General features: G+C 37.7%; 1 protein-coding gene across 1 annotated transcript in view; it reads left to right on the top strand.

The window, feature by feature from the left end:
- Nucleotides 1-11,161, top strand: part of SPINK5 (serine peptidase inhibitor Kazal type 5) — a 68,351-nt gene extending 57,190 nt beyond the window's left edge. Inside the window, exons 21-28 of the mRNA XM_068979646.1 lie at nt 921-1,048; nt 2,590-2,686; nt 4,157-4,284; nt 5,941-6,013; nt 6,983-7,110; nt 7,255-7,333; nt 10,150-10,277; nt 11,077-11,161. Coding sequence (XP_068835747.1) covers nt 921-1,048; nt 2,590-2,686; nt 4,157-4,284; nt 5,941-6,013; nt 6,983-7,110; nt 7,255-7,333; nt 10,150-10,277; nt 11,077-11,161 — 846 coding nt within the window. The remainder of the gene's footprint in view (nt 1-920; nt 1,049-2,589; nt 2,687-4,156; nt 4,285-5,940; nt 6,014-6,982; nt 7,111-7,254; nt 7,334-10,149; nt 10,278-11,076) is intronic.
- The last annotated feature ends 12,760 nt before the right edge of the window (nt 11,162-23,921 follow it).

Here is a 23,921-nt window from a genome sequence, read left to right on the forward strand (position 1 = left end):
GAATTCTAACAATATTAAATAGCCGTCAACACATTGGGTTTGTCTGGACACACATGGTATATTATGTTAAATTCTTTAGGAAAGGGAAAGAAATCAGAATAAGAAATGGTGCAAATGACTGAAAAAGACTGGTACAAAATGACTGAAGTACCTGGGGGTGCTTTGCTATGGGAGGACAAGAGGACTTTCTCCAGATATTTGAAGGAGTCCGTGTGGAAGAAGAAAAATATCCTCGGTTTTTCTGAGGGAAGTAAGATATATTGACTTTGCTTACTGGTTTGAAGGAACATACTCATCCTATTTGTAATGACATCTTAGGAAAATAAAACCCTATGAATAAGGATCCTATAGGAGTGATTAGAGTTCCTTTCCAAGATCCTCCTAAGTAGCACATGGCTAATGTGTGGGAATGATCTAATAGAAATTCTGGAATGAATTATCTGGAGGGTGATGAACTCCTTATCACTGCAGGTGTTCCAGTGCAAATTACACAACTTATTGGCAGGCATGACATAAAGGGGATTACCACGTGAACTTCAAAGTCCTACCTAAACCTTAAGTCTTTAAAATTCTATGCTGTATACAGTGTTCTTATTGCCTTATAATATAATAGACAATAAAGTCTTGATTAACAACTGTGTCCAGTCCTCTGAGAACCCAGTTTATTACGAGATTCTTGCTTATGTGTGACTGCCAGGTTCAGTCTGGATTTGGAAGCTAAATCTCAAGGCAAAAGAAACAGGAACCTCTTTTATAAGTCCTGTGGTCTTAGTAGGAATTGAACAAAACAACTGCCAGAAAGAAACATTCATAGGTCATTTTCATTTTCATTTTTTTTTCCCCAGGAAGCACTTAGTAGTGACCCAGCAGAGTTATTTTCAAGAAAATACCCAAGCTCTTGCCTTTTCTCCTCCTTTTAGGATGCATGCAGTGAATTTCGGAGTCTTCTTCAAAACGGAAATCTTTTCTGCACTCGAGAAAATGACCCCGTGCGTGGCCCAGATGGCAAGACCCATGGCAACAAGTGTGCCATGTGCAAAGCAGTCTTGTGAGTGTGCAGATGAAGTCCATGCTGTGGGTGGCAGAGCTTGGGAGGATAGTATATAGTGTTGGTCCTTTCCTTACATGTATTGTAAAAGCAACAAATGATCACGTGTAAATCATTTGAGGGAGCCTCTTTCTTTAAGGGGCTCAGATTCGCAATTCTAGAAACAGACAATAGATGACCCAGTTATTCCACTGCATTCTCCATTAGCTCCGGGGCACCGCCTCACAGTGGATCACACCATTTTCTTGATAAAATTCTAAGTTCTGTGCTGTTAGGTGGATCTCTTCTCTGGATTATTTTGTAATCCCCATCAGAAAGAACACACAGATTTTACTACCAATCTAACTCCTCTACCTACATTTTTTTAAAAATCACATTTTTAGGAAATTAAAGATAGCTCTTTACACAAGGCTTGGAAGTACATCTGAAATATTTGTCATTTAACAGTCATTTGCTGAACATCTAGAATGTTTAAGTGTATAATGATTATATAAAGATGAATGAAATAGTATTACCAGAAATGATATAGTTCAGTAAGGATTAGACATGGGAATAAATTAATATAATACAAAGGAGTAATTGCTGAATGAAAAATGATGTATACAATGTGTTATGGTAGTTCAGGAAAGGGAGAGTTAATAGAAAGCTTTATGGAGGGATAAAATTGGACCTGGTAATTTGGATAATATGTGAACAGTACAGGAAGGAATGAGGATAAAACAGGGACTGCATAGGTAAAATCTAAAATTAAGGAAGGTGTCGTATGTACATAAAAGAGCAAGTCATTTTAGTTAGAACTTATCCACTTCACCAGCTTTGAATGCCAGATCATGGATTTTGAAGCCAATTCTATATATAGCGGCAAGCTGCTAAAATTTTTCAGCTAGGAGAATAAGTGGCATAAATGTGGTTCCTTTTTGGAAGATTCATATGTTAGCAGTAAAAAGAAAAGCAAGGTACCAAAACTCAGAATACTGTTGGTGGTAGTAGGGAATGACAGTAATCCAGCAAGAGGTAACCAGAACACAGAGCTAGAATAGAGGGTGAGTACATCAACACGGGAGATGCGGGAAAGTGAAACCAATGTAAGCAGCTAGGTGAGCTAAAGAAGAGGGAGCAGTTAGGGATGGCTCCAGTGTTTTGTTCTTTCTGAAGGAGAATTCAGGAGGAAGAGCACATTTGGTAGAGGAGATAATTATGTAAATAATTAAACACCTCTTTAATATGAGTTGTTTTAGAGAAATTGCTCTGGAGATTCATATGAGCATTTACAAAATGCTAATTAATTGCTCACCAAGTCTTGCTTGTGGTTCCGTAAATGCTGGTTTTCTTCTACTGCAATAAGACTCTTCCAGGCAAAAGGATGCAACATAATGCATTTTTCTATTTTCAAATAAGAGGGCCTGCAATGTAACAGATGTTCAATAAATGCTGGTGAATTCTATAAAAATCTAATTTGGTCATAGGATGAGAAACTCATAGAAATGCATTCCACCTCTCTGTAATCTATTATTCCCTACCTCCCACTTTCTAATTTTCAGCCAGAAAGAAGATGAAGAAAGAAAGAGAAAAGAAGAGGAAGATCAGCGGAATGCTGCGGGCCATGGTTCCAGTGGTGGTGGAAGAGGGAAAGCTAAGGTGAGAGCTGCCTCTAAATTCCATAACCAGAGTGGGCTCAACTCAGTGGCACTGGGGTCATGGCAGAGCCTGTAGTCAAAGGCTACAAGTGCACACAGTGCTGAGCTGGAGAGCATCCTTGGAAGGACAGGGGATTTCCCCCTTATGACTGCAGAGTAATATCCAAGCAATTTTTAGTTTTTCTAGGGCTCACTCTGACTTCTCTGAACTTGAAAATAATTAACATGATGACCTGATTCCAGTCTCCTGACTCCTCTTTCTGTCGTCTAGCTTTGAAGCCAATACATGATCCTAGGAGAGGAAGTGGCATAAATGTAATGATGTTTCACATCACGTGCTCTTCAGGTCCTTTCATTATGTGCTCTCTCTGACTGGAGCCACTTTTGGGAGGTATATTTGCTATTGTTCCAAGACAGGATAATATGGTGAAAGAACATAGGTTTTTGAGTCAGATGGTTTAGGCTATGAGCCTCCCTTTGTCACCTGGATTTGCAAAGCACTGAATAAATCACTTCATCTCACTCAACTCTATAGTTTCTCTTACTTAGCAGTACTCCTATAGGGATACAGTAACTTAGGTGAGGGTTGACACATTTCCTGAGATGTTTTAAATGTCACTATGACAATGTTGCATACAAGCCCACTCCTCAGGCATGTGAACACAATTGCTAAGATCACAGACACCTTGTCTTTGGTCGTATGACCTGGTGACAGCCATCTTATCTCTAGTCATATGACCTGGGGATGTCAAGACTCTCTGTTTGCCTCCAGATCTGACAGGCCCAGTGTTTGCCTTTGAAAAATTTTGGCTTTTCTGTTTGTGCATATCTTCTCCTGTAGGAGGTTGAGTTCTTACTTTCAGGTATAGACTTGTTAAGACTCTTTGCCTATCTTGTCTATAATTTACTCAAGCCTGTCTTTGGCATTTTGCATGATTTTATGCTTTCTCCTAGCACTTCTTTCTCTCTTCTATCTATATTAGAGGTCAGCATTTTTTTTTCTTTTCTGTAAAAGGCCAGATAGCAAATATTTTAGGTATTGCAAGTTACACACTTTCTGTTACAACTATTCAACTCTGCCACATCTACGAGAAATCAGCCATAAATAATACTTAAATGAATGAGTGAAGGTGTGCTTCAAGTTTTATATATAAAACTTCCTATATAAGAACAGACAGCAGGACAGATTAGTGTTGTAGGCTATAGTCTGCTGACCCTTGATCTATGCGATTAGATCCCAGCCAGCTTTATAATTTCCTTGTGTAAAACCTTAAAAGCAACATTACCCATGACAGCTGACCTCTTAGAATATGGATGATTCCAGCCCCTCTTCTGTTGACAGCAATCCTAGGTGTTACATGCTGTATAAGAGGAGATAGATAAGAACTTCGGACTCAGATTATTTAACAAACTTAATAAACATACAACAGACCAAGTCATCCAGGGGGCCTGCTCTCTTTTCCCTTTTCAGGACCAATGTGCTGAGTATCGGGAAAAAATGAAAGATGGAAAACTCAGCTGCACTCGCGAGAGTGACCCTGTCCGTGACGCAGATGGAAAATCATACAACAACAAGTGTGCCATGTGTAAAGAGATACTGTAAGTGCTTTTCTCAACCTTTGTCTAAAAGACAGCCACATATTCCTCCTGAATTAATTGCTGTTTCTCATTTGCCTGTAGTTTCTTTCATGAAAACTACCCTCTCTGTTAATTCTCAAATATTATCTCCTTCTCTTGCATCCCCTAAGGAACAATGAGCCCAAGCAAGGGCAGCTAACCAGTGGCTCATTCCTACTCTATTTTGTATCATAATTCTGTGAACTCTAGCCACGGGAGATTTTTTATCAGATCTGTGACTGTAAACTGAATTCCACCAGACTGAATCATTACAAGTAGTCTCTTTTTCCTAGTATTTTGTTAAGGTTCCATGACTTAATGTTTGTTTGAATCTTCAGGTTACGTTGACTACCACTTCCCTATTTTTATTTTATTTTCAACTGAAGGATAATTGCTTTACAGTACTGTGTTGGTTTCTACCAAACATATCAATCAGCCATAGGTTTACCCATGTCCCCTTCCACTTGAACATTCCTCCCACCTCCCTCCCCATCCCATCCCTCTAGGTTGTTTGAAAGAAATGAAACTCAAACTGAGCCCCGGTTTGAGTTCTCTGAGTCATATAACAACCTATTTCTTACATATGAAAAGGGAGCTCCCTAAAATACACACACACAGATATTCATGTTATATATATTCATACACATTTCTTTCAAGCATAAAGCCAAATGAAACTCTGAAAGAGATATACACATACCAGAGTTCTGTACTGTTTGGATCTTGGATCAGAATCACCTGGGTTATTAAAAGTCAGATTACTGAATCTCAATGTAGATCCTCTCAGTAAAACTGTTGGGATTGACAGTGAAACCGACTTTTAAAATCTCACAGGTCATTCTTAATGTACATGAAAACGTAGGAACCACTAGCATAAATATTTTATCAGAAAGGTAAAAGATTAAAGAAAACCCCCCAAAACCATAATCCTAAGGTACTTCCTATATCACTTGTCTTCTATCTTAGGATCCAATGATAACCTAGATAAATTGAAATATTAGTGCTAGTCACTCAGTCATGTCCAATTCTTTGTGACCCCATGGATTATAGCCTACCAGGCTCTTCTGATCATGGAATTCTTCAGGCAAGAATACTGGAGAGGATTGCCATTTCCTTCTCCAGGAGACCTTGCCAACCCAGGGATCAAACTTGGGTCTCCTGCATTACAGGCAGATTCTTTACCATCTGAGCCACCAGGGAAGCTTAGGAACAAGGAATAAGAATGGTGAATTGGTAAGGAATTAAAACTACAACTGATGAAAAAAAGGTGAAAGAACTGCGGAAGCTGGACTTAGAGATCTGAAGCTTGCTTTCAAATATCTGAAGGATTAATATCAGGAAGAGATAATGGATTTAGCAGGCTTGTTCCATGCTTTCCTGAGGATGTCAAGTAAGGATGAAAGCTACCAGGAGATTAATTTGGACATACATAAAGGAGACTTTGAGATTAACTGAGCTGATCTTGCTAGAATATCTGTCTTGTAATGGGGGGCTTCTTAATACCCAAGGTGACTGTCCATGTCTGAGAGGTGGAGAGAGATTCTCTATGAAAAAGGTGAATTAGAATACAGAAACTCTTAGGCCTCTTCCAAACCTGGATATGTGTTAACAACACGACTACTGAAATCTTTTCTTTTTTAGGCAAAGAGAAGCAGAGGAAAAAAACAAGCAATCTGTCTACAGATCAAATGGGACTGATTCAGCATCAGGAAAGGTAAATCATTAACTAGGTTTTGGCAAGAATGGTCTTTCTGTAAGTCATTACTTGACTATCAAAAATGTGGAAAGAGCACTCCAGTGTTGGCAGTCAAGATCTTATGCTTAGAAGCTCAGAAGTCATCATGAATGTGAATTTCACTGATAACTTGTTCAGTGTGGAAATTTAACACCAAATGGAAATCTTCCAGCGTAACACTTTATAAAACACTTGTATAAAGAGTAGTTTATTTAATTATCTCAATAGCCTAGTCAACTAAGATTTTCCCTATCTCATTTTATAGATGGGGAAAATGAGGTTTGGCTGCTATAACAAATTATTACCAACAATAGCTTAAAATAACCCTGATTCAGCATCATACATTTCTGGAGTTCAGAAGTCCTAAACAGGTCTTACTGTGTTAAAGCCAAGGTGTCAGAGAAAGGCTGCTTTCCTTGGTGGAGGTTCTGGGGAAGATCTTTTTTTTTTTTTTAACTTCTAGAAGTGCCTGCATTCCTTGGTTTGTGGTCATCTTTAAAATCAGCAGGGGCCAGTAGATTCTTTTTTTTTTTTTTCAATGTTGTATCATTCTGACTCTGGTTTTCCTGCCTTCCTGTTTCACTCATAAGAATTTTTTTGATTACACTGGGCCCACCCAGATAATCCAGCATAATCTTCCCATTCTAAAGTAACTTGGTTATAAAGCCACCTAACCTTGCTGTGTGGGAGCTCTACACTGGACCGCAGAGGCGTCCAAGTGATCATTTCTGGAGTATGCAGCCTTACATGGCAAGCAGGAATTAAAGTTGAAGATGGAATTCATCTTCAGAAATTACCACTTGGATACCTCTGTGGTCCAGTAAAGAGCCTCCCACAGCAAGATTAGGTGGCTGCCCAACTCCTGAGTCAAAATCTTCAAAATTTTCAAGCTCAGTCAAATACTATGTGAAGATAGCCATCTCCAATATAATTTTTCCTTCTTTTCAGGATGTATGTGATGAGTTTAGAAGTCAAATGAAAAATGGAAAGCTTATTTGTACCCGAGAAAGTGACCCTGTACGAGGTCCAAATGGAAAGACACATGGTAACCAGTGTGCTATGTGTAAGGAAAAGCTGTGAGTATTTTTCAAAAATGAGCTTTTAATTGTTGAGTCTTAAAGTAAATAATCACTCATCCGTTCAAGACAATTTTTTTTAAAGCATACCTGAGGTGTTTCTTCATTTTGGTTGAAACGTTTCTTCTCATTTTTCTCTTTAAGGGAAAGGGAAGCAGCTGAAAAGAAAAAGGAAGAGGAGGAATACATGAGAAGCACAACCGGAAAGGACAATGAAAAACAGGTAATATACGTTAGACATATCTTGTGCTCAGTTGCTGTCACATCTGACTCTTTGCAACCTCATGGACTGCAGCCCTCCAGGCTCCTCTCTTGTCTGTGGGATTTCCCAAGCAAAAATAGTGGAGTGGGTTGCCATTTTCTTCTCCAGGTGATCTTCTTGACTCAGGAATCAAACCCACATCTCTTGCATCCCCTGTATTGGCAAGTGGATTCTTTACTATTTATAGTGCCACCTGGCCATGCTTCTCGGAGAAGGTAATGGCACCCCACTCCAGTACGCTTGCCTGGAAAATCCCATGGATGGAGGACGCAGTCCATGGGGTTGTGAACAGTCGGACACGACTGAGCGACTTCCCTTTCACTTTTCACTTTCCTGCATTGGAGAAGGAAATGGCAACCCACTCCAGTGTTCTTGCCTGGAGAATCCCAGGGACGGAGGAACCTGGTGGGCTTCCCTCTATGGGGTCACACAGAGTCGGACACGACTGAAGCAACTTAGGAGCAGCAGCAGAGCATGCTTATACTTAAATTTGGATGAGTGGTTGCAAGCTTGGTTTATTCAACAAATAAACAGAATGCATATTATAGAATGCATACTCTGTCCCAGTTGTTGTGAACATGATGATAAACAAGAAAGACATGACCAGATATTCAAAGAAATAGCATGGAATTTAATTGTCCTAAGAGCAACTCTGCTGCAGTTAACACACATTATAGGAACAATGGCAATTGTCAAATTATTGTTATTATCAACTTGATCTCCCCCCTAAAGTTTAAAAACAATTATGCAAATAGATGCCAAATTTACACCCAAGGAGATCTAAAGCTTGGAGCTCCAGCTGGTAAATTCTTGACTTGGCACTCTAGTGCCATCTTGTGTTCAATTTGCGGTTTTAAAAATAAGGTTCAATGCTTTACAACACCAGCACATAGACGATGACACAGTGCAGCCTCTTCTAATCCATCTATGGCCTGAGAAAAGAAAAACCATGAAATTTCCCCAGGAAAGTTTTCCCATTAAAGAGGCAACTTTTCATTAGTTTTATACTGACTAAGCAAAATTAAACATTAGTAATGGTCATTTTTGAAAAATATATTGGGAATATCTGTTACCCATATGTTGGTAGATCAATGGCTTTGAGAAAATACTTTATTGTACAACTTCAAATGATCTCTACTGGACATCTATTCTAGATTGGTAAATTTCTTTCAAGTTTAAAAATATCTATTTCAAGAATTTCAAACAAGGAAAACACCTATATGTACGTATAGAAAATACCTAGATATTTTTTGTGCCTGTGGCAAAAAGAAAGCTACAGTCTTATCTACAAATGTAAACGAAAATAAACTTTACAAAGTACAGGCACCATCATATTTAAATCTGCCCACAATCAATGCAGTAGGTGGTGGTGTTCCAATTTTACAGCTGAGGAAAAAATTCAGAGACGTTAACTACCCACAGATAACAAATAGAAGAGCTAGAGATTTGCACCCAAAGAGCAAAGGCTGCAATATACTCACATGGGTGCTATCATAAACACAGATGTATGTGGCATTTTAGGTACTAAGAGGAAAAAAAAATTCTAGCAAATTTAAAAATGATGGCTATGAGACATTTCATATGCTGATCAGGTATTCAATTCCAGAGAATAGTTAAAATGCTATTAAACAGAGAAAAGTAGGTCTGGAGTTGTTCATGGTACCACAATTTAAAGAAAGGTAACTCCAATCTAGGTTACTGATAGTATTTTTAAAGATAATTTTCCCATAAACTGTAACTCTTTGGGCTTAAAAAAAAATGTTTAAGACAAACGTCTATGGATGCTAAAAAGTTTCAACAAGGGTCAAATCCTGTGGGCACAGTTCCACTGCTTTCTTTTTAAGGTTCTTATTTTTCAAGGGGTAAAGACGGCAGCTAGCTCCATGTCTTAGAGATGTACCAGGAGTCTTATCTTCTGCCATGTAAAGGCAAAGAAGGCAAGGAATCTATAGCCTGGTTATTAATAGGTTTCTGACCTCTGTTCCAACACTGATTTTATCACTTAATATCTGTGAACTTTTTTTCTCTCATCTGTAAAATGGGGATAATGTGTGCTTATCTTACAGATTTTTAAATGACAACCAAAAGAAATCCATTACCACGCACAACAAAATGCTAAAAATAGAATACAGATTTGATGAAACAATTAAAAAAAATTGTTCTTGAGGAACAAAGCTAAAACTTTAGATGTTTATATGCAGCCTTTCCAAAGGATGTCTTTCAATTCATTCTAGGGCTTTTTAATGTGTGAAGTAATGAGTTGAGGTGCAGTGCAACAGGTTTGGGGTTCAACCCAATGAAACTATATAAAAATGGCACAGGCTGCCTTAGGTGGTAGTGAAATTCCACTGGGGCTGACAAGTACTTGAAAGGGATGCTGTGGAGAGGATTCAGACTTCTTAAGCAGATACTGAACATAGTGCCCGTAAAATGGGTCCCCAGCCTCCAGGATCTAATGCCTGATGATCTGAGGTGGAGCTAATGTAATAATAACAGAAATAAAGTGCACAATAGATGTAATGTGCTTGAATCATCCCCAAACCATCCCTCGAGCCCCAGTCCATGGAAAAACTATCTTCCACAAACTGGCCCCTGGTGCCAAAGAAGTTGGGAACTGCTGCTTTAAAATATATTTCATCTCTAAAATTTTATTTTCTCTAGATTTTTATTTTCCTCCTCAAGAGTTATGAATTTACATATAACCAACCATTCATATTTTCTGTTTTAAAGATCAGATGATTGTAGAAACCTCTTTTTTTTGTTGTTCTTATTGGCAGGATCAGTGTCATGAGTTCCGGAACATGGTGAGAGACGGAAAGCTTATTTGCACCAAAGAAAACAACCCTGTTCGAGGCCCAAATGGCAAGACGTATGCCAACAAGTGTGCTATGTGTCAGAGCATCTTGTGAGTAGAGACGTTTATGAGTTTGACATGCTGTGTCTGCTTCCCAGAAATCAGTTCCTTTTGATTTAAAACTTATGGTGTTTGGCATCACACATTAAAATATATATACTACTAGCTCCTCAGTTTAGAAGAGGACAGTAAGTTTCCAAAGTAGATTCCATAAGAAATTTCTATTTTGAATATTATGAGAAGCATAATCATAGCAGGAGCAGCTGGGATAGGAGAACACCCTGTTGTATCATGCCAACATCACTGACCTTCAAAGAGGAGGTGTCTCAGATAAGTGACATGGGACAGGCCCATTTACTCTGCAGAGCCTCAGTTCCTCCTGTATATAAAGAGAATAATAACTACACAGTAGAGTTTTGGTAGGGATTCAAGGAGATAATATTTTTAAAATGTTTATAAACTTTAAAGCATAATAGCAATATAAAGAACAATCAATACAGGAGAGTTTTATTGTAATTCAATAAGAAAATAAAAAGGAGAAATGAAGCAACTCTCTACCTGACAGTCATAAATAATCCTATTAGGAAAAAATGTAATGACCCTTCAGATGTATATCACTCTAGATGATAGTATAGAAACTAGGTTTATGAAAGTTGACAGCACTGTCACAAATACATTATGAAAACCCTAATGATCAGAACTTATTTGCTTAAAAAGTATCTTATGTATTTTTTAGATACTAGAAAACAGTGTTATATATTCTAATGTTTAGAACTGGAGACATATTTGGTTAAACAATTCAATAATGACTCTGGGAAAACTACTCTGTCTCTTTCATAAAATTTTTCAGTGAGCGAGAAGCTAAAGAAAGAAAAAAGAATAAAGAAGAACAATCAAGAGCCAAGCCCTCAAATGATGCAAAGGTTATTTTTTAAGATCTGAAGATAACTATTTTACTTTTCATCCTCAGATTCTTGTCTTCCCCTTCACTTTTTGGATAATAAAGTCGCTAATCTTCTGCTTCAAAGAAAATTGATTTTGCCAATATTGTCATGTTGGGTTATAATAAGATTTATCTCCTGGCTTTGAAGTTTAATGTTTTTTCTCAATTTTATAGAGAATTCTCCTGCAGTGTGTATCGATTATTGCTCTGGTCTCTCCTCTTTGGGAGAATTGTGGACTGAAAAATAGTGGGTAAAATTCTTTCTTTACCACCTCAATTGCATGCTTATGTCTGCCACTTTAAATGTGAAATGAGGCTTCATGTTGCTTGTTGACACTGATTTTAACAATTTATGTGAAATAAACTAGTCTCAGTCTCTCTTTTAGCGTCTCTCCTTGATGCCTTTCCCATTTTCTCCAGAGGGTCTTCTGAGCATCAGTGAATCAATAGTGCACGTGCATGGTGCTGCCTTTTCTATTTGCTTTTCAAGATCACAAAGAAGACATCTGCAATCAGTCTTTTACCAGTGATGATAATGACATTCATAGTTAGACAACTGTGGGATTGTCCTCTGGTCAAGAGTGTCTCTCCCATGAAAAGTAGAGGAAAGAAAAGACTGATGGAAAGGGCGAGCAAGACGAGGAGGTCTTTCAAGTATTGTTTTATGTTTCCCTATATTTCCAGGACCAGTGCAGAGAGGTTCGGAATGAAGCGGAGGATGGGAAGTTTAGAGAGTCTGGGCGTTCCTTGGCCTCCATTGCCAGGATAAGTGCAGTGAGTCTGAGACCAGAGCCAAGAGAGGAATTCCTAAAACCAAGTTTAAGAAAGTAACCAAGTCACAAAGGGAAAAGGCCACGCCCACTTCGCTTTTCTTATTTTCTAGGATGAGTGCAGTAACTTTCGGCAGCATGTGTGGAATGATGAGCTCATGTGCACTAGAGAGAATGACCCTGTGCTTGGTGCTGATGGAAAGTTATACAAAAACAAGTGCTACATGTGCAGAAGTATCTTGTGAGTAACAGGATCCTGTACCCCGTTCAGCTAGTGCGGGGACTGCATTTTTAGAGACTGTTGGTTAAATACTCATGTGCTCATGAATCCATGCGGGCTTTAAACCAAGTCTTTAGATGCAACGCTTTTAAGCTGACAACAGCCAGTACAGGAGAAAGAACAGTTGGACTCGAAGACAGGAAATCCAGATGGAAGTTCTAATCATGATATTTACTAGCTATGTCACTTAAAAAAAAAAGTTTTCCAACCCTTAGTATCATAGTTATAAGAAATTATTCCAAATCTGTTCTATAACTAGATCACACTTAAGAGAGGTCTTAAATACACACATGCACACACACACACACACACACACACAGATTAGTCCTTCAAAATAAGTTAGAGTCTCCAAGGCTAAGGAATTTGTTTTTTAGAAAGGGTTTCTAGTTTATTCTGATGAACAACTATATTTGGGGACCTATGAACAAGCTAGATGATGATGGTTCTGAAAAAACACGATGAACATGACCATAATATATATTATATATATGATATATATATGTGTATATATTAGCTCCTCATAGTACATTCCTTGAGGAAGGAATTACCGAAACTATCATTTTTTTTATCAGAGAATAAAAAGTACTCTTGCCTGGAGAGTCCCATAGATGGAGGGGCCTGGTAGGCTGCAGTCCGGGACTTCCCTGGTGGCTCAATGCAGGAGACCCAGGTTTGATCCCTGGATCAGGAAGATACCCTGGAGAAAGGAATACTCTAAACAACTTGTCCAAGGTCACACATCTGTTAAGTGAAGGGAGTGCCAAGCCAGCTCCCAGCTGTGTACTTTTCTTAACATGTCTTCCTGGACACTTTCTCATTCAATGTTCTGTGGTTCCATCATATTTTATTAGAAATGTTTAACTCCCAACTAGAAATTACAGGGGCCAGTCTTTGTGGACATAAATTTACTTTTGTCTTCTTTTCTAGTGAAAAAGAAGCTTTGGAAAGGATAAGACTTGAAGGAAAACCATCCCACTTTAGATCTTCTGAAGAGGAAGACAGCCCAGATTCTTCCATTTCTTCTCTGGTAAGAACTGCTGTTTCTAAAAAGTTACTTATTAACTTAATTCACTTATTCTGGGGGTGAGGGGGCAGTCCTGTTGCCACTTGCCCTCCATAAACCTCATTTCAGGTAAAGGCCTAGGAAAGACTGATTCAGTACAGCCTTAAGTCCTTTCAAGGAATCCATGGAGTTCATGCTTAGTAAGAGTCTCAAGATTACTCACTGGTGCATTATTCTGTGCTCTTTGAGATTATTAGTCTTGCTCTAAATGAATTTATTTTGAAATTTGAAAAAGTGGGTGTACAATGCATGTAACTTCTGGCACATGCAGTCAAATAAGTAGTTAGGAATCTCAACCCTATAATTTCAGCAGACCAGAAAGGCTCCTCACCCACTTCCTACTCCCCTTCCAAACCTAGTGCTTTTCCCAATAACCTGGAAATTTATGCTGAACGTATTTATACTTATTATACATTTATAAGAAGTGTAAAATGACATACTTATATTTACATATTTACATTGACCCTATTTGGGATTGCTTTTCTAGAGCTTTGTCAAGGTCAGGAGTAGAAAGAAGAAGATATAAGAGCATGAAGTATATTCATTCACAAAGGGCAATCTCAAATCGGTCCCTAGAAGGGAGACTTTAGCACCTAGTCTGATGACCCAAAAAAGAAGAAAGAAAGGTATCAAACATGAATTTTATCTAATTATTTTCCCAAAGCAAGTATAATAACAGATGAGTTACACTAACAAAATACTAATTACAAATTTCTAGTAAATCAGACTAGGGATGCTTAAGCATGGAGAAGTGCTAGCCACAAAATCTGCTCATTTCCCCTCAGCTTTATTGTGTTGTGTGTGTGTGTATGTGTGCTTAATTGCTCAGTTGTATCCGACTCTTTGCGACCCTTTGGACTGCAGTCTGCCAGGCTCTTCTGTCCATGAGATTTTTCAGGCAAGAAGACTAGAGTAGGTTGTCATTTCCTTCTTCAGGGGATCTTCCCGACCCAGGGATCAAACCCACATCTCCTGCATTGCATGGAGATTCTTTACCTGCTGAGCCATTGCAAAGCTCTTATTGTATGTATGTTGACATGTAACATTATGTAAACTTGTGTACAACATATACATTTGATAGACATAGATTATAAAATGATTACCACTATAGTGTTAGCTAACATCTCCATCACCTCATATAATTACCATTTCTTTTTTTGTGGTGAGACTATTTAAAGTCTACTCACAGACTCTGAGTATATTACACATTACTATTTCCTATAGTTTTCATGTTCCTCTCCAAGGCAAACCATTCAATATCGCGGTAATCCAAGTCTATGCCCCAACCAGTAATGGTGAAGAAGCTGAAGTTGAAAGGATCTATGAAAACCTACAAGACCTTCTAAAATTAACACCCCAAAAGATGTCCTTTTCATTATAGGGGACTGGAATGCAAAAGTAGGAAGTCATGAAACACCTGGAGTAACAGGCAAATTTGGCTTTGGAGTACAGAATGAAGCTGGACAAAGGCTAATAGAGTTCTACCAAGAGAAGGCACTGGTCATAGCAAACACCCTCTTCCAAAAACACAAGAGAAGATTCTACACATGGACATCACCAGATGGTCAACATTGAAATCAGGTTGATTATATTCTTTGCAGCCAAAGATGGAAAAGCTCTATACAGTCAGCAAAAAACAAGATCAGGAGCTCTGACTGTGGCTCAGATCATGAACTCCTTATTGCCAAATTAAGACTTAAATTGAAGAAAGTAGGGAAAACCATTAGACCATTCAGGTATAACCTAAATCAAATCCCTAATGATTATACAGTGGAAGTGAGAAATAGATTTAAGGGACTAGATCTGATAGAAAGTGCCTGAGAACTATGGACAGAGGTTCGTGACATGGTACAGGAGACAGGGAGCAAGATCATCCCCCCAAAAAAAGAAATGCAAAAAAGCAAAATGGCTGTCTGAAGAGGCCTTACAAATAGCTGTGAAAAGAAGAGAAGCTAAAAGCAAAGGAGAAAAGGAAAGATATACCCATCTGAATGCAGAGTTCCAAAGAATAGCAAGGAGAGATAAGAAAGCCTTCTTCAGAGATCAATGCAAAGAAATAGAGGACAAACATAGAACTATAAAGACTAGAGATCTCTTCCAGAAAATTAGAAATACCAAGGGAATATTTCAGGCAAAGATGGGCTCAAAAAGGACAGAAATGGTATGGGCCTAACAGAAGCAGAAGATATTAAGAAGAGATGGCAAGAATACACAGAAGAACTGTACAAAAAAGAGCTTCACGACCCAGAGAATCACGATGGTGTGATGACTCACCTAGAGCCAGACATCCTGGAATGTGAAGTCAAGTGGGCCTTAGAAAGCATCACTATGAACAAAGCTAGTGGAGGTGACAGAATTCCAGTTGAGCTATTTCAAACTGTAAAAGATGATGCTGTGAAAGTGCTGCACTCAACATGCCAGCAAATTTGGAAAACTCAGCAGCAGCCACAGGACTGGAAAAGGTCAGTATTCATTCCAATCCCAAAGAAAGGCAATGCCAAAGAATGCTCAAACTACCGCACAATTGCAGTCATTGCACATGCTAGCAAAGTAATGCTCAAAATTCTCCAAGTCAGGCTTCAACAGTATGTGAACTGTGAACTTCCAGATGTTCAAGCTGGTTTTAGAAAAGGCAGAGGAACCAGAGATCAAATTGCCAACATCTGTGGGATCATCGAAAAAGCAAGAGAGTTCCAGAAAAGCATCTATTTCTGCTTTATTGACTATGCCAAAGCCTTTGACTGTGTGGATCACAATAAACTGTGGAATATTCCGAAAGAGATGGGAATCCCATACCATCTGACCTACCTCTTGACAAATCTGTATGCCGGTCAGGAAGCAACAGTTAGAACTGGACATGGAATAACAGACTGGCTCCAAATAGGAAAAGAAGTATGTTAAGGCTATATATTGTCACCATGCTTATTTAACTTATGTACAGAGTACATTGTGAGAAACGCTGAGCTGGAAGAAGCACAAGCTGGAATCAAGATTGCCGGGAGAAATATCAATAACCTCAGATATGCAGATAACACCACCCTTATGGCAGAAAGTGAAGAAGAACTAAAGAGCCTCTTGATGAGAGTGAAAGAGGAGAGTGAAAAAATTGGCTTAAAGCTCAACATTCAGAAAACTAAGATCATGGCATCCATTCCCATCACTTCATGGCAAATAGATGGGGAAACAGTGGCTGACTTTATTTTTTGGGCCTCCAAAATCACTGCAGATGGTGACTGCAGCCATGAAATAAAAAAGCACTTACTCCTCGGAAGGAACGTTATGACCAACCTAGACAGCATATTAAAAAGCAGAGATATTACTTTGCCAACAAAGGTCCGTCTAGTCAAGGCTATGGTTTTTCCTGTGGTCATGTATGGATGTGAGAGTTGGACTATAAAAAAGGCTGAGTGCCGAAGAATTGATGCTTTTGAATGGTGGTGTTGGAGAAGACTCTTGAGAGTGCCTTGGACTGCAAGGAGATCCAACCAGTCCATTCTAAAGAAAAACAGTCCAGAATGTTCTTTGGAAGGACTTATGCTGAAGCTGAAACTGCAATACTTTGGCTACCTGATGGGAAGAGCTGACTTATTGGAAAAGACCCTGATGTTGGGAAAGATTGAGGGCGAGAGGAGAAGGGGATGACAGAGGATGAGATGGTTTGATGGCATCACCGACTCAATGGACATGAGTTTGAGTAAACTCTGGGAGATGATGATTGACAGGGAGGCCCTGCATGCTGCAGTCCCTGGACATGACTGAGTGAGTGAACTGAACTGATTGCCTATAATCATCACACCATATATTAGAGAGCCATAGTTGTATCTAAAAATTTATATCCTTTGACCAATATCTCCTTATTTTCTCCAATCCCTTAGTAATCACCATTCTATTCTCTGTCTCTATGCGATTGGCTTTATTATACAGTATTTGTCTTTCTTTGTCTGACTTATTTAACTTAGCATAGCATCCTTAGGGTTCATCCAAGTTGTCATTAAAGAAAGGATTTTCTTCTCTCTCATGTCTGAATAATATCCTATTGTTTCTATGTGTGTTTGTGTGTGTGTATCTTGGCTATAATAAAATCTGTTATTTAACATTTTACTGCAGTATAACAGTCATAAAGAAAAAGTGTACTATCATAAGTATACAAGTCAATATTACAAAGTGATCACATCTGTGATACTGACACCTAGGTCAAGAAATAATGTATCACCAGCAGACCAGAAATCCCATCGTGCTTATTCCTGTGTAACCTGGTTTTGGGCTGAGCTTTCTCTTGGAGAAGAGAACAACATTCTTCATTCAGTTTGTCATTTAGCCATCATTTATGCATGCTACAAATAATTATCAAGCACTTGGTATTTTCCAAGCATTACTATGTGTATGATTAAAATGGTGCTGCTGGTGGTTTAGTCGCTAAGTTGTGTCTGACTCTTTTGCAACCCATGGACTGTAGCCTGCCAGGCTCTTCTGTCTATGGAATTTCTCAGGCAAGAATACTAGTGAGGGTAGCCATTTCCTTCTCTAAGGGATCTTCCTGACCCAGGGATTGAACCTGAGGCTTCTGCACTGGTTGGTGGATTCTTTACCACTGAGCCGCCAGAGAAGCCTTATGTGAACAATATCCTTAAACAAAATAGACAAAACTCTCTACACTTAGGGAGTTTATATTGGAAAAACATAGATCAAGACGATGTGAGTCAATAGAAAAATGACATAGTAAATGCTGAGATACAATTTTAAGTATCTTGTACAGAAAAGAGCTCCCTGAGAAGGTGCCATTTGCACCTCCTAGGGAGATTAATTCCATACATGTAAGTAAGGGAAGAACATTCCAGGAAGAGGAACAGCAAAGCCTTGAGACAGGGCTTACAGTACAGCAAGAAGCCCAGTACAGCTGACACAGAGTGACCTCAGAGTTATACAGGAAGATATCATTAAAATAACAGGAGGCCCTGTTATGTAAGGTTGTGTAGACCATTTTAAGGATGTTGTCTATTAGTCTGAATGAAGGCTTTGAAAAGAGGAGTAACACGATCTATGTTTTAAAAGGATACTGCAACTGGTATACTGAAAATACACTGCAGGAAGGCAAGAGCAAAAGCTGGACAGCTAGTTAGCCACAGCACTAACCAGAGAGGCTGGTTTATGGTGGTAGTAGTGGAGGTCATAAGAAGTAGCTGAATCCTAGGTCTATTTTGAAGGTGGATAATTTGTGCAGAGTTGATGGACTATGTAAGAAAAGAAAGGCATAATTCTGCTTGTTGCTTCTTTATCACCCTTTATTTTGGTAGTTTTCAACCTTGGAGTGGCAGATACCTGAAAAATATTAAGGATGTACTTGGTTCAGTCCTACCTTTGCCAGTGACTTACAGAAGGTGCTTGTTTAAACTCTCCCTGAATATCTCTATTGATATGGAATTCACCTCAATCTAAAGCAGTCCCTTTAGATGTTTGAATTATTTTAGAATACAAATTAGCAAGTACTTCTTTACACCTCTGAAATTATTATCAATAGATATACTACTATTAAATATCTACTCAGTGTCTGTTTCAGAAATTAGTTTTTAAGGAATTTAAGTTGTCAAATTTATTGACATTCAGTTATTCATAACATTTTCACATTATCCTTTTACTATCTATATATAAGGCACCACTTTTTAATATTGGTAATGTGTGTTTCTTGACTTTTGTCAATTTTGCAAATAGTTTATCAATTTATTAATCTTTTCAAACAACCATTTGGCCTTCTGTTTTCTATTTCATAAATTTATTCATTTTCTTTGAGCTTATTTTGCCTATTATTTGCTAGCTTCTTGAAATGGAAGTTTAGATTGATTTTAAGATTTTTTTCTGTTTACATATCTACCTAAAACTTTCCTTCAAATCACTGAATTAACTGAGTATTTTTTATTTTCATTATCATTCAGTTCAAAACATTTCTATATTCCATTATGATTACTTTAGAGTCATGATTTATTTAGAAGTATGTTGCATAACTTCTAAATACCTAGTAGCTTCATAACTATCATATATATTACTAATATTATTTCACTGTGATCCTAAAACTTGCATTTTATGACTTCAGTTTTCAAATTTATCAATACTGGCTTAATGGCCCAGAATGTGGTCTATTTTGGCAACAATTTCACGTGTACTTAAGAAGAATGTGTAGTCTGCAGTTGTTGGATATAGAGATTTACAAATATCATTGAGGAAAAGCTGATTATATTGTTTTTCAAATACATATTTTGATATTTGTGTCTGTGGTACTAATTACAAAAAGAAGTATGTTAAATATAAACATAAAGTTTGATAAATTTGCCTTTTTCTCCTTTCAGCTAATTTTTGCCTCATTATCTTAAGACTCTACTGTAGGTACATAAATGTTTGAGATTGTTAATTATGGAATCTATTATTCTATAATTGGAAATCCTCTTCTTTTATCTGACATTAGTTCTTATCCTAAATTCTACTTTGTGTGATATTAATATAGAAATATCACCTTTTGTGTGATGAGTTTTGTACATATCTATTTTCCACCCTTTCATGTTCACCCTATTAGTTGAAATATAAAGATATAAAGTATACTTCTTTTAAATATTATAAGTTGAGTCATTTTGTTTCTCCAGACTAAGAGTCTCTGTTCTTAATCTGGAGTAGTTAGTCCTACTAATACTTAATGTAATTTTTGACACTGCTAAATTTGTCTTCCAAAATCCTATTTTTAAAATTTCTGTGTTTTTTCCTTTTTCCTGCTTCTTTTAAGATTAATAAATTTATTATCATCATCATCATCATGAAACTCACAATTCCAAAAAACTACTAAGAACAAATATGCTCCTTTTTCTACATGAAAAATTTATGTATTTTTTTAACCTTAGGAAACTAACAACTATCATATACTGAGCACTTAGTATGTGCCAAACACTGTATTATGTATGCATATAAGTGCATTATCTGATTTGATTCCCTCAAACAACAATATGAGGCAAGAGCTATTATTATTCATGTTTTTCAGATGAGAAGCCAAGGCTCAAAGAAGTCAGGTAAATCACTCCTTTAGTTAGTGGCAGAGCTGGAACTCAAACATCCATGTGATTACCTAGCATTTATTTTGAGTCTTTCCTTTCTAGAGTGTATATAACCAATGTCTTCATTTAAAAGGACCAAAAAAAAAAAAAGGTATCATTTTCTGCATGGGAGTTTTCTCCCTATGGGCATACCTCAGTTTATCTGTGCCTAGGTGGCTCGGATGGTAAAGAATCCACCTGCAATGCAGGAAACCTGGAGACCTGGGTTCTACCCCTGGGTTGGGAAGATTTCCCTGGAGGAGGGCATGGCAACCCACTCCAATATTCTTGCCTGGAGAATCCCCATGGACAGAAGAGTCTGGCGGGCCACAGTCCAGGAGGTCGCAAAGAGTCAGACATGACTGAAGCGACTAAGCACAGCACTGCTGCTGCTGCTAAGTCGCTTCAGTCATGTCCGACTCTATGTGACCCCGTAGACAGCAGCCCACCAGGCTCCTCCATCCACGGGATTTTCCAGGCAAGAGTATTGGAGTGGGGTGCCATTACCTTCTCCAAAGCACAGAACTATCTTGTAGGATGTCTGCTTTCTAATTGCTTTGTTCTTCCTTGTATCTTGGTTTGGCTACTTCCTTAGTGAAAAAGAAGCTAAACCCAGGAGGTTACCTAACAGTGATGTGAAATGAATATATGAGTTTGTATAACCTATGTTACAGTTTCTTTACTAACTGTTCAGTCACACATGATTGAGGAAATCTAGAGGTTTTCACCAAGTCCGTATCTCTTAAGTGCCATTGAGCAAATCTACTTTATGTTTTGTTTGCTCAGAATTCTGAGATGTGCAAACACTACCGAATATTACCCAGGATGGGTTACCTTTGTCCAAAGAATTTACAGCCTGTCTGTGGTGATGATGGCCAGACATACAACAATCCCTGCATGCTCTGCCATGAAAATCTGTAAGTATATGAGTCCATCTTCTAGTGTAGAGGTTCTTGACAACAGTGTTGACCCACAGCAGAGTACTGATAGGAAAAGCAAGGTACTGCAACTAATTATAGAAGTTTAAAATTCAGATGTTGTGAATGATCTTGTTCATGCATAAAATAGAGAATATCTATGGGTATGCCTTTAATAAAACTGTTCATATACTTTACTGAGGGGAAGAGAAAGGAAAAAGTGGTGGGGTTACAATGTAATTAGAGAAAATCTCTCTAAGCCCATGTTCACTCATGGGATTGTGACCATCATCTATACTTTGTATAAAGAGAAAAAAGTTGAGAACCATTGCTATACAGAGTCAGCCCAGGCTCTAATCTCTAATAACCTTATGACTAGCTTCTAGTCACCAATTTCCCTCCATTCTCCACCTGTTTCCAGCCTTCATTCCACCAGCTTTAAATAAGGGCATGGTGGCAAATCTTGCCTTTTCTACCACATCCCACCTCAGGAACATGCAGTCCCTGTATGTCCATCCTGTCCTTCTTAGAACACTATAAACAAGGCCCAGGATATGAAGATGGGCCTGATATCTTCAATTCTGGAAAGATATTTGAAATTATATTTATTTCTTTAAAATCAACTAACTCACAAAAGAAAAAACATTCACAGTTCATATATGTAGACTAAAATTTGAATATGAGTGCTTTATGTGTTATATCTGTAAGTAAAACACTTTAATATTCTCAGTTTCACTGACCTCACTACTTACTATAGAGGTGTAAGTTCATTATTTTCATTGTATAGAAGGTTAATCTGAGGCTCAGAGTCCAGGTTAATCTGTTTAAAATGACAACGCTTTGGAAATAGAACGGACCGGATTGTAACCTTGTTGATTTGGGTTTAAATACAGTTTGCTTTTCTGTCTACTACACTACTATTATATCAAAGGCAAACAAAAGGGGATCAAAGAGTCCCTTGATAATATGGAGAAAGTTACCTCTTTCTACAAAAGAAAAAAATAATGAAACATTAAAAATCTGTATGCATAATATCTGTGGGCACATAAATCCCTTGAAGTCCATCCATGGATGTTAGACAGTTTTAATAACTAAGGAATCTTAATTCTTAAATGTCTTAAACATTTAAGAAATGAGTAAAACCATTCATGAATCTGTTATAATATGTGTCTTATTCTGTCCCAGAAATCCTTCCATTTCTCCTTACTGTAAATGCCAGGCCCTAAATTGTCCAACCAACGCTCTGCAAACATTCCATTAACTGTTTAAACCTATAATAAGTTATACTTTATTCAAAGGAACTTTAGAAATTACAGAAATGCCCATGATAAAATTACTGATAAAGGATGCCTCAAGATGGATTGCTTAGCTAAAGAACTGAGAGCACATGTTATAAAGAGAAGATTTAGGCTGTCCCAGGCAAGATGGAACATAACTGGTTTCTGAGGTCTTAGAAGAAGCTAGAGGGAAGAAATTTCAATTTTTGCAATGTTCAAAGACCAGATGAACTGTCCTGATAGACAGTCTCCTATCACCAAAGCAGACAAGTAGATGTTTGCTATATAATATTTCTTATGAGAAAGGCATTAAAATTCATATATCTTAAGATTCTTTCCAAGTATAAAATTCACAATGACCATATAGTTATGTTTTATAACATAGATACATAATTTATATATATTTATGTAAAAGTTATTTTGTAAAATGTATCCTATTTTATAATCCCCAAGTCACATTATAGATATCAAATAAAGTCAAACTCCTCTCTGGGATCCAATTTTCTCATCTATAAAATAATGGCTTTTGTGTTAGATGATGTTTATTTCTAACATTCAACAATTCCATGAATATATAGTATATAGGAGAATGAAATATGATGAAATAGATCCAGGCCTGGGGCATAAATCTGGAGCTAAATCAGAAGAGGGAGAATAAACCTGAATGATGCCTACTAGAAAAAGGATACCAGTTCCGACCCCTGATTTCAGTTTTGATTTGATGCCCAAATGTCATTCATACTGATGCTTGGTTGTATTTTGTTTTATTTTCATTATAACTGTGAGTTTTCCCAGCTTTGAAACTTCCTGTTCCGTTTTAGAATACGCCAAACGAATACACACATACGCAGTAAAGGAAGGTGTGAGGAGAACAGCATCCGAGAAACAACACCTCTTGACGTGAGTACTCTGGCCTTCAGAATCACAGTCTTAGAACCAGGTGGTTCGGCTGCTGTTCTCTTGTATTAAGTGATGGATGTTTCTCTGGCCAGGGAGATGATAGTAGGTCAGGTAACTGCAGAATTATCTTCAGTAATTATAATTAATTACTGAAATGTGTGGCAATAAAAATATAGTAGTTAACATTTCTAAATGCTTATAGTTTACTGGGATTGATAACAGACTGTTTATGAGCAATGTACATACTGTCACCAACACTTCTTTACAGTAGCTTTTATTTTCTGTGAACTATGATACAGAGGCCAAGAGAGGTCAGACAGGGATAGAAGCAGACTTAAACTTTCCATCCTTGTACTTTGCATTAAACTGTTCCCCAGCATGAAAACACGACCTTTTCATTTAAGTCCCTATAAGGATGTTTCTGGAATCAAGATTGTCGGGAGAAATATCAATAACCTCAGATATGCAGATG

The sequence above is a fragment of the Capricornis sumatraensis genome, chromosome 9 (genome assembly GCF_032405125.1).
Source record: "Capricornis sumatraensis isolate serow.1 chromosome 9, serow.2, whole genome shotgun sequence".
Taxonomy (NCBI): domain Eukaryota; kingdom Metazoa; phylum Chordata; class Mammalia; order Artiodactyla; family Bovidae; genus Capricornis; species Capricornis sumatraensis.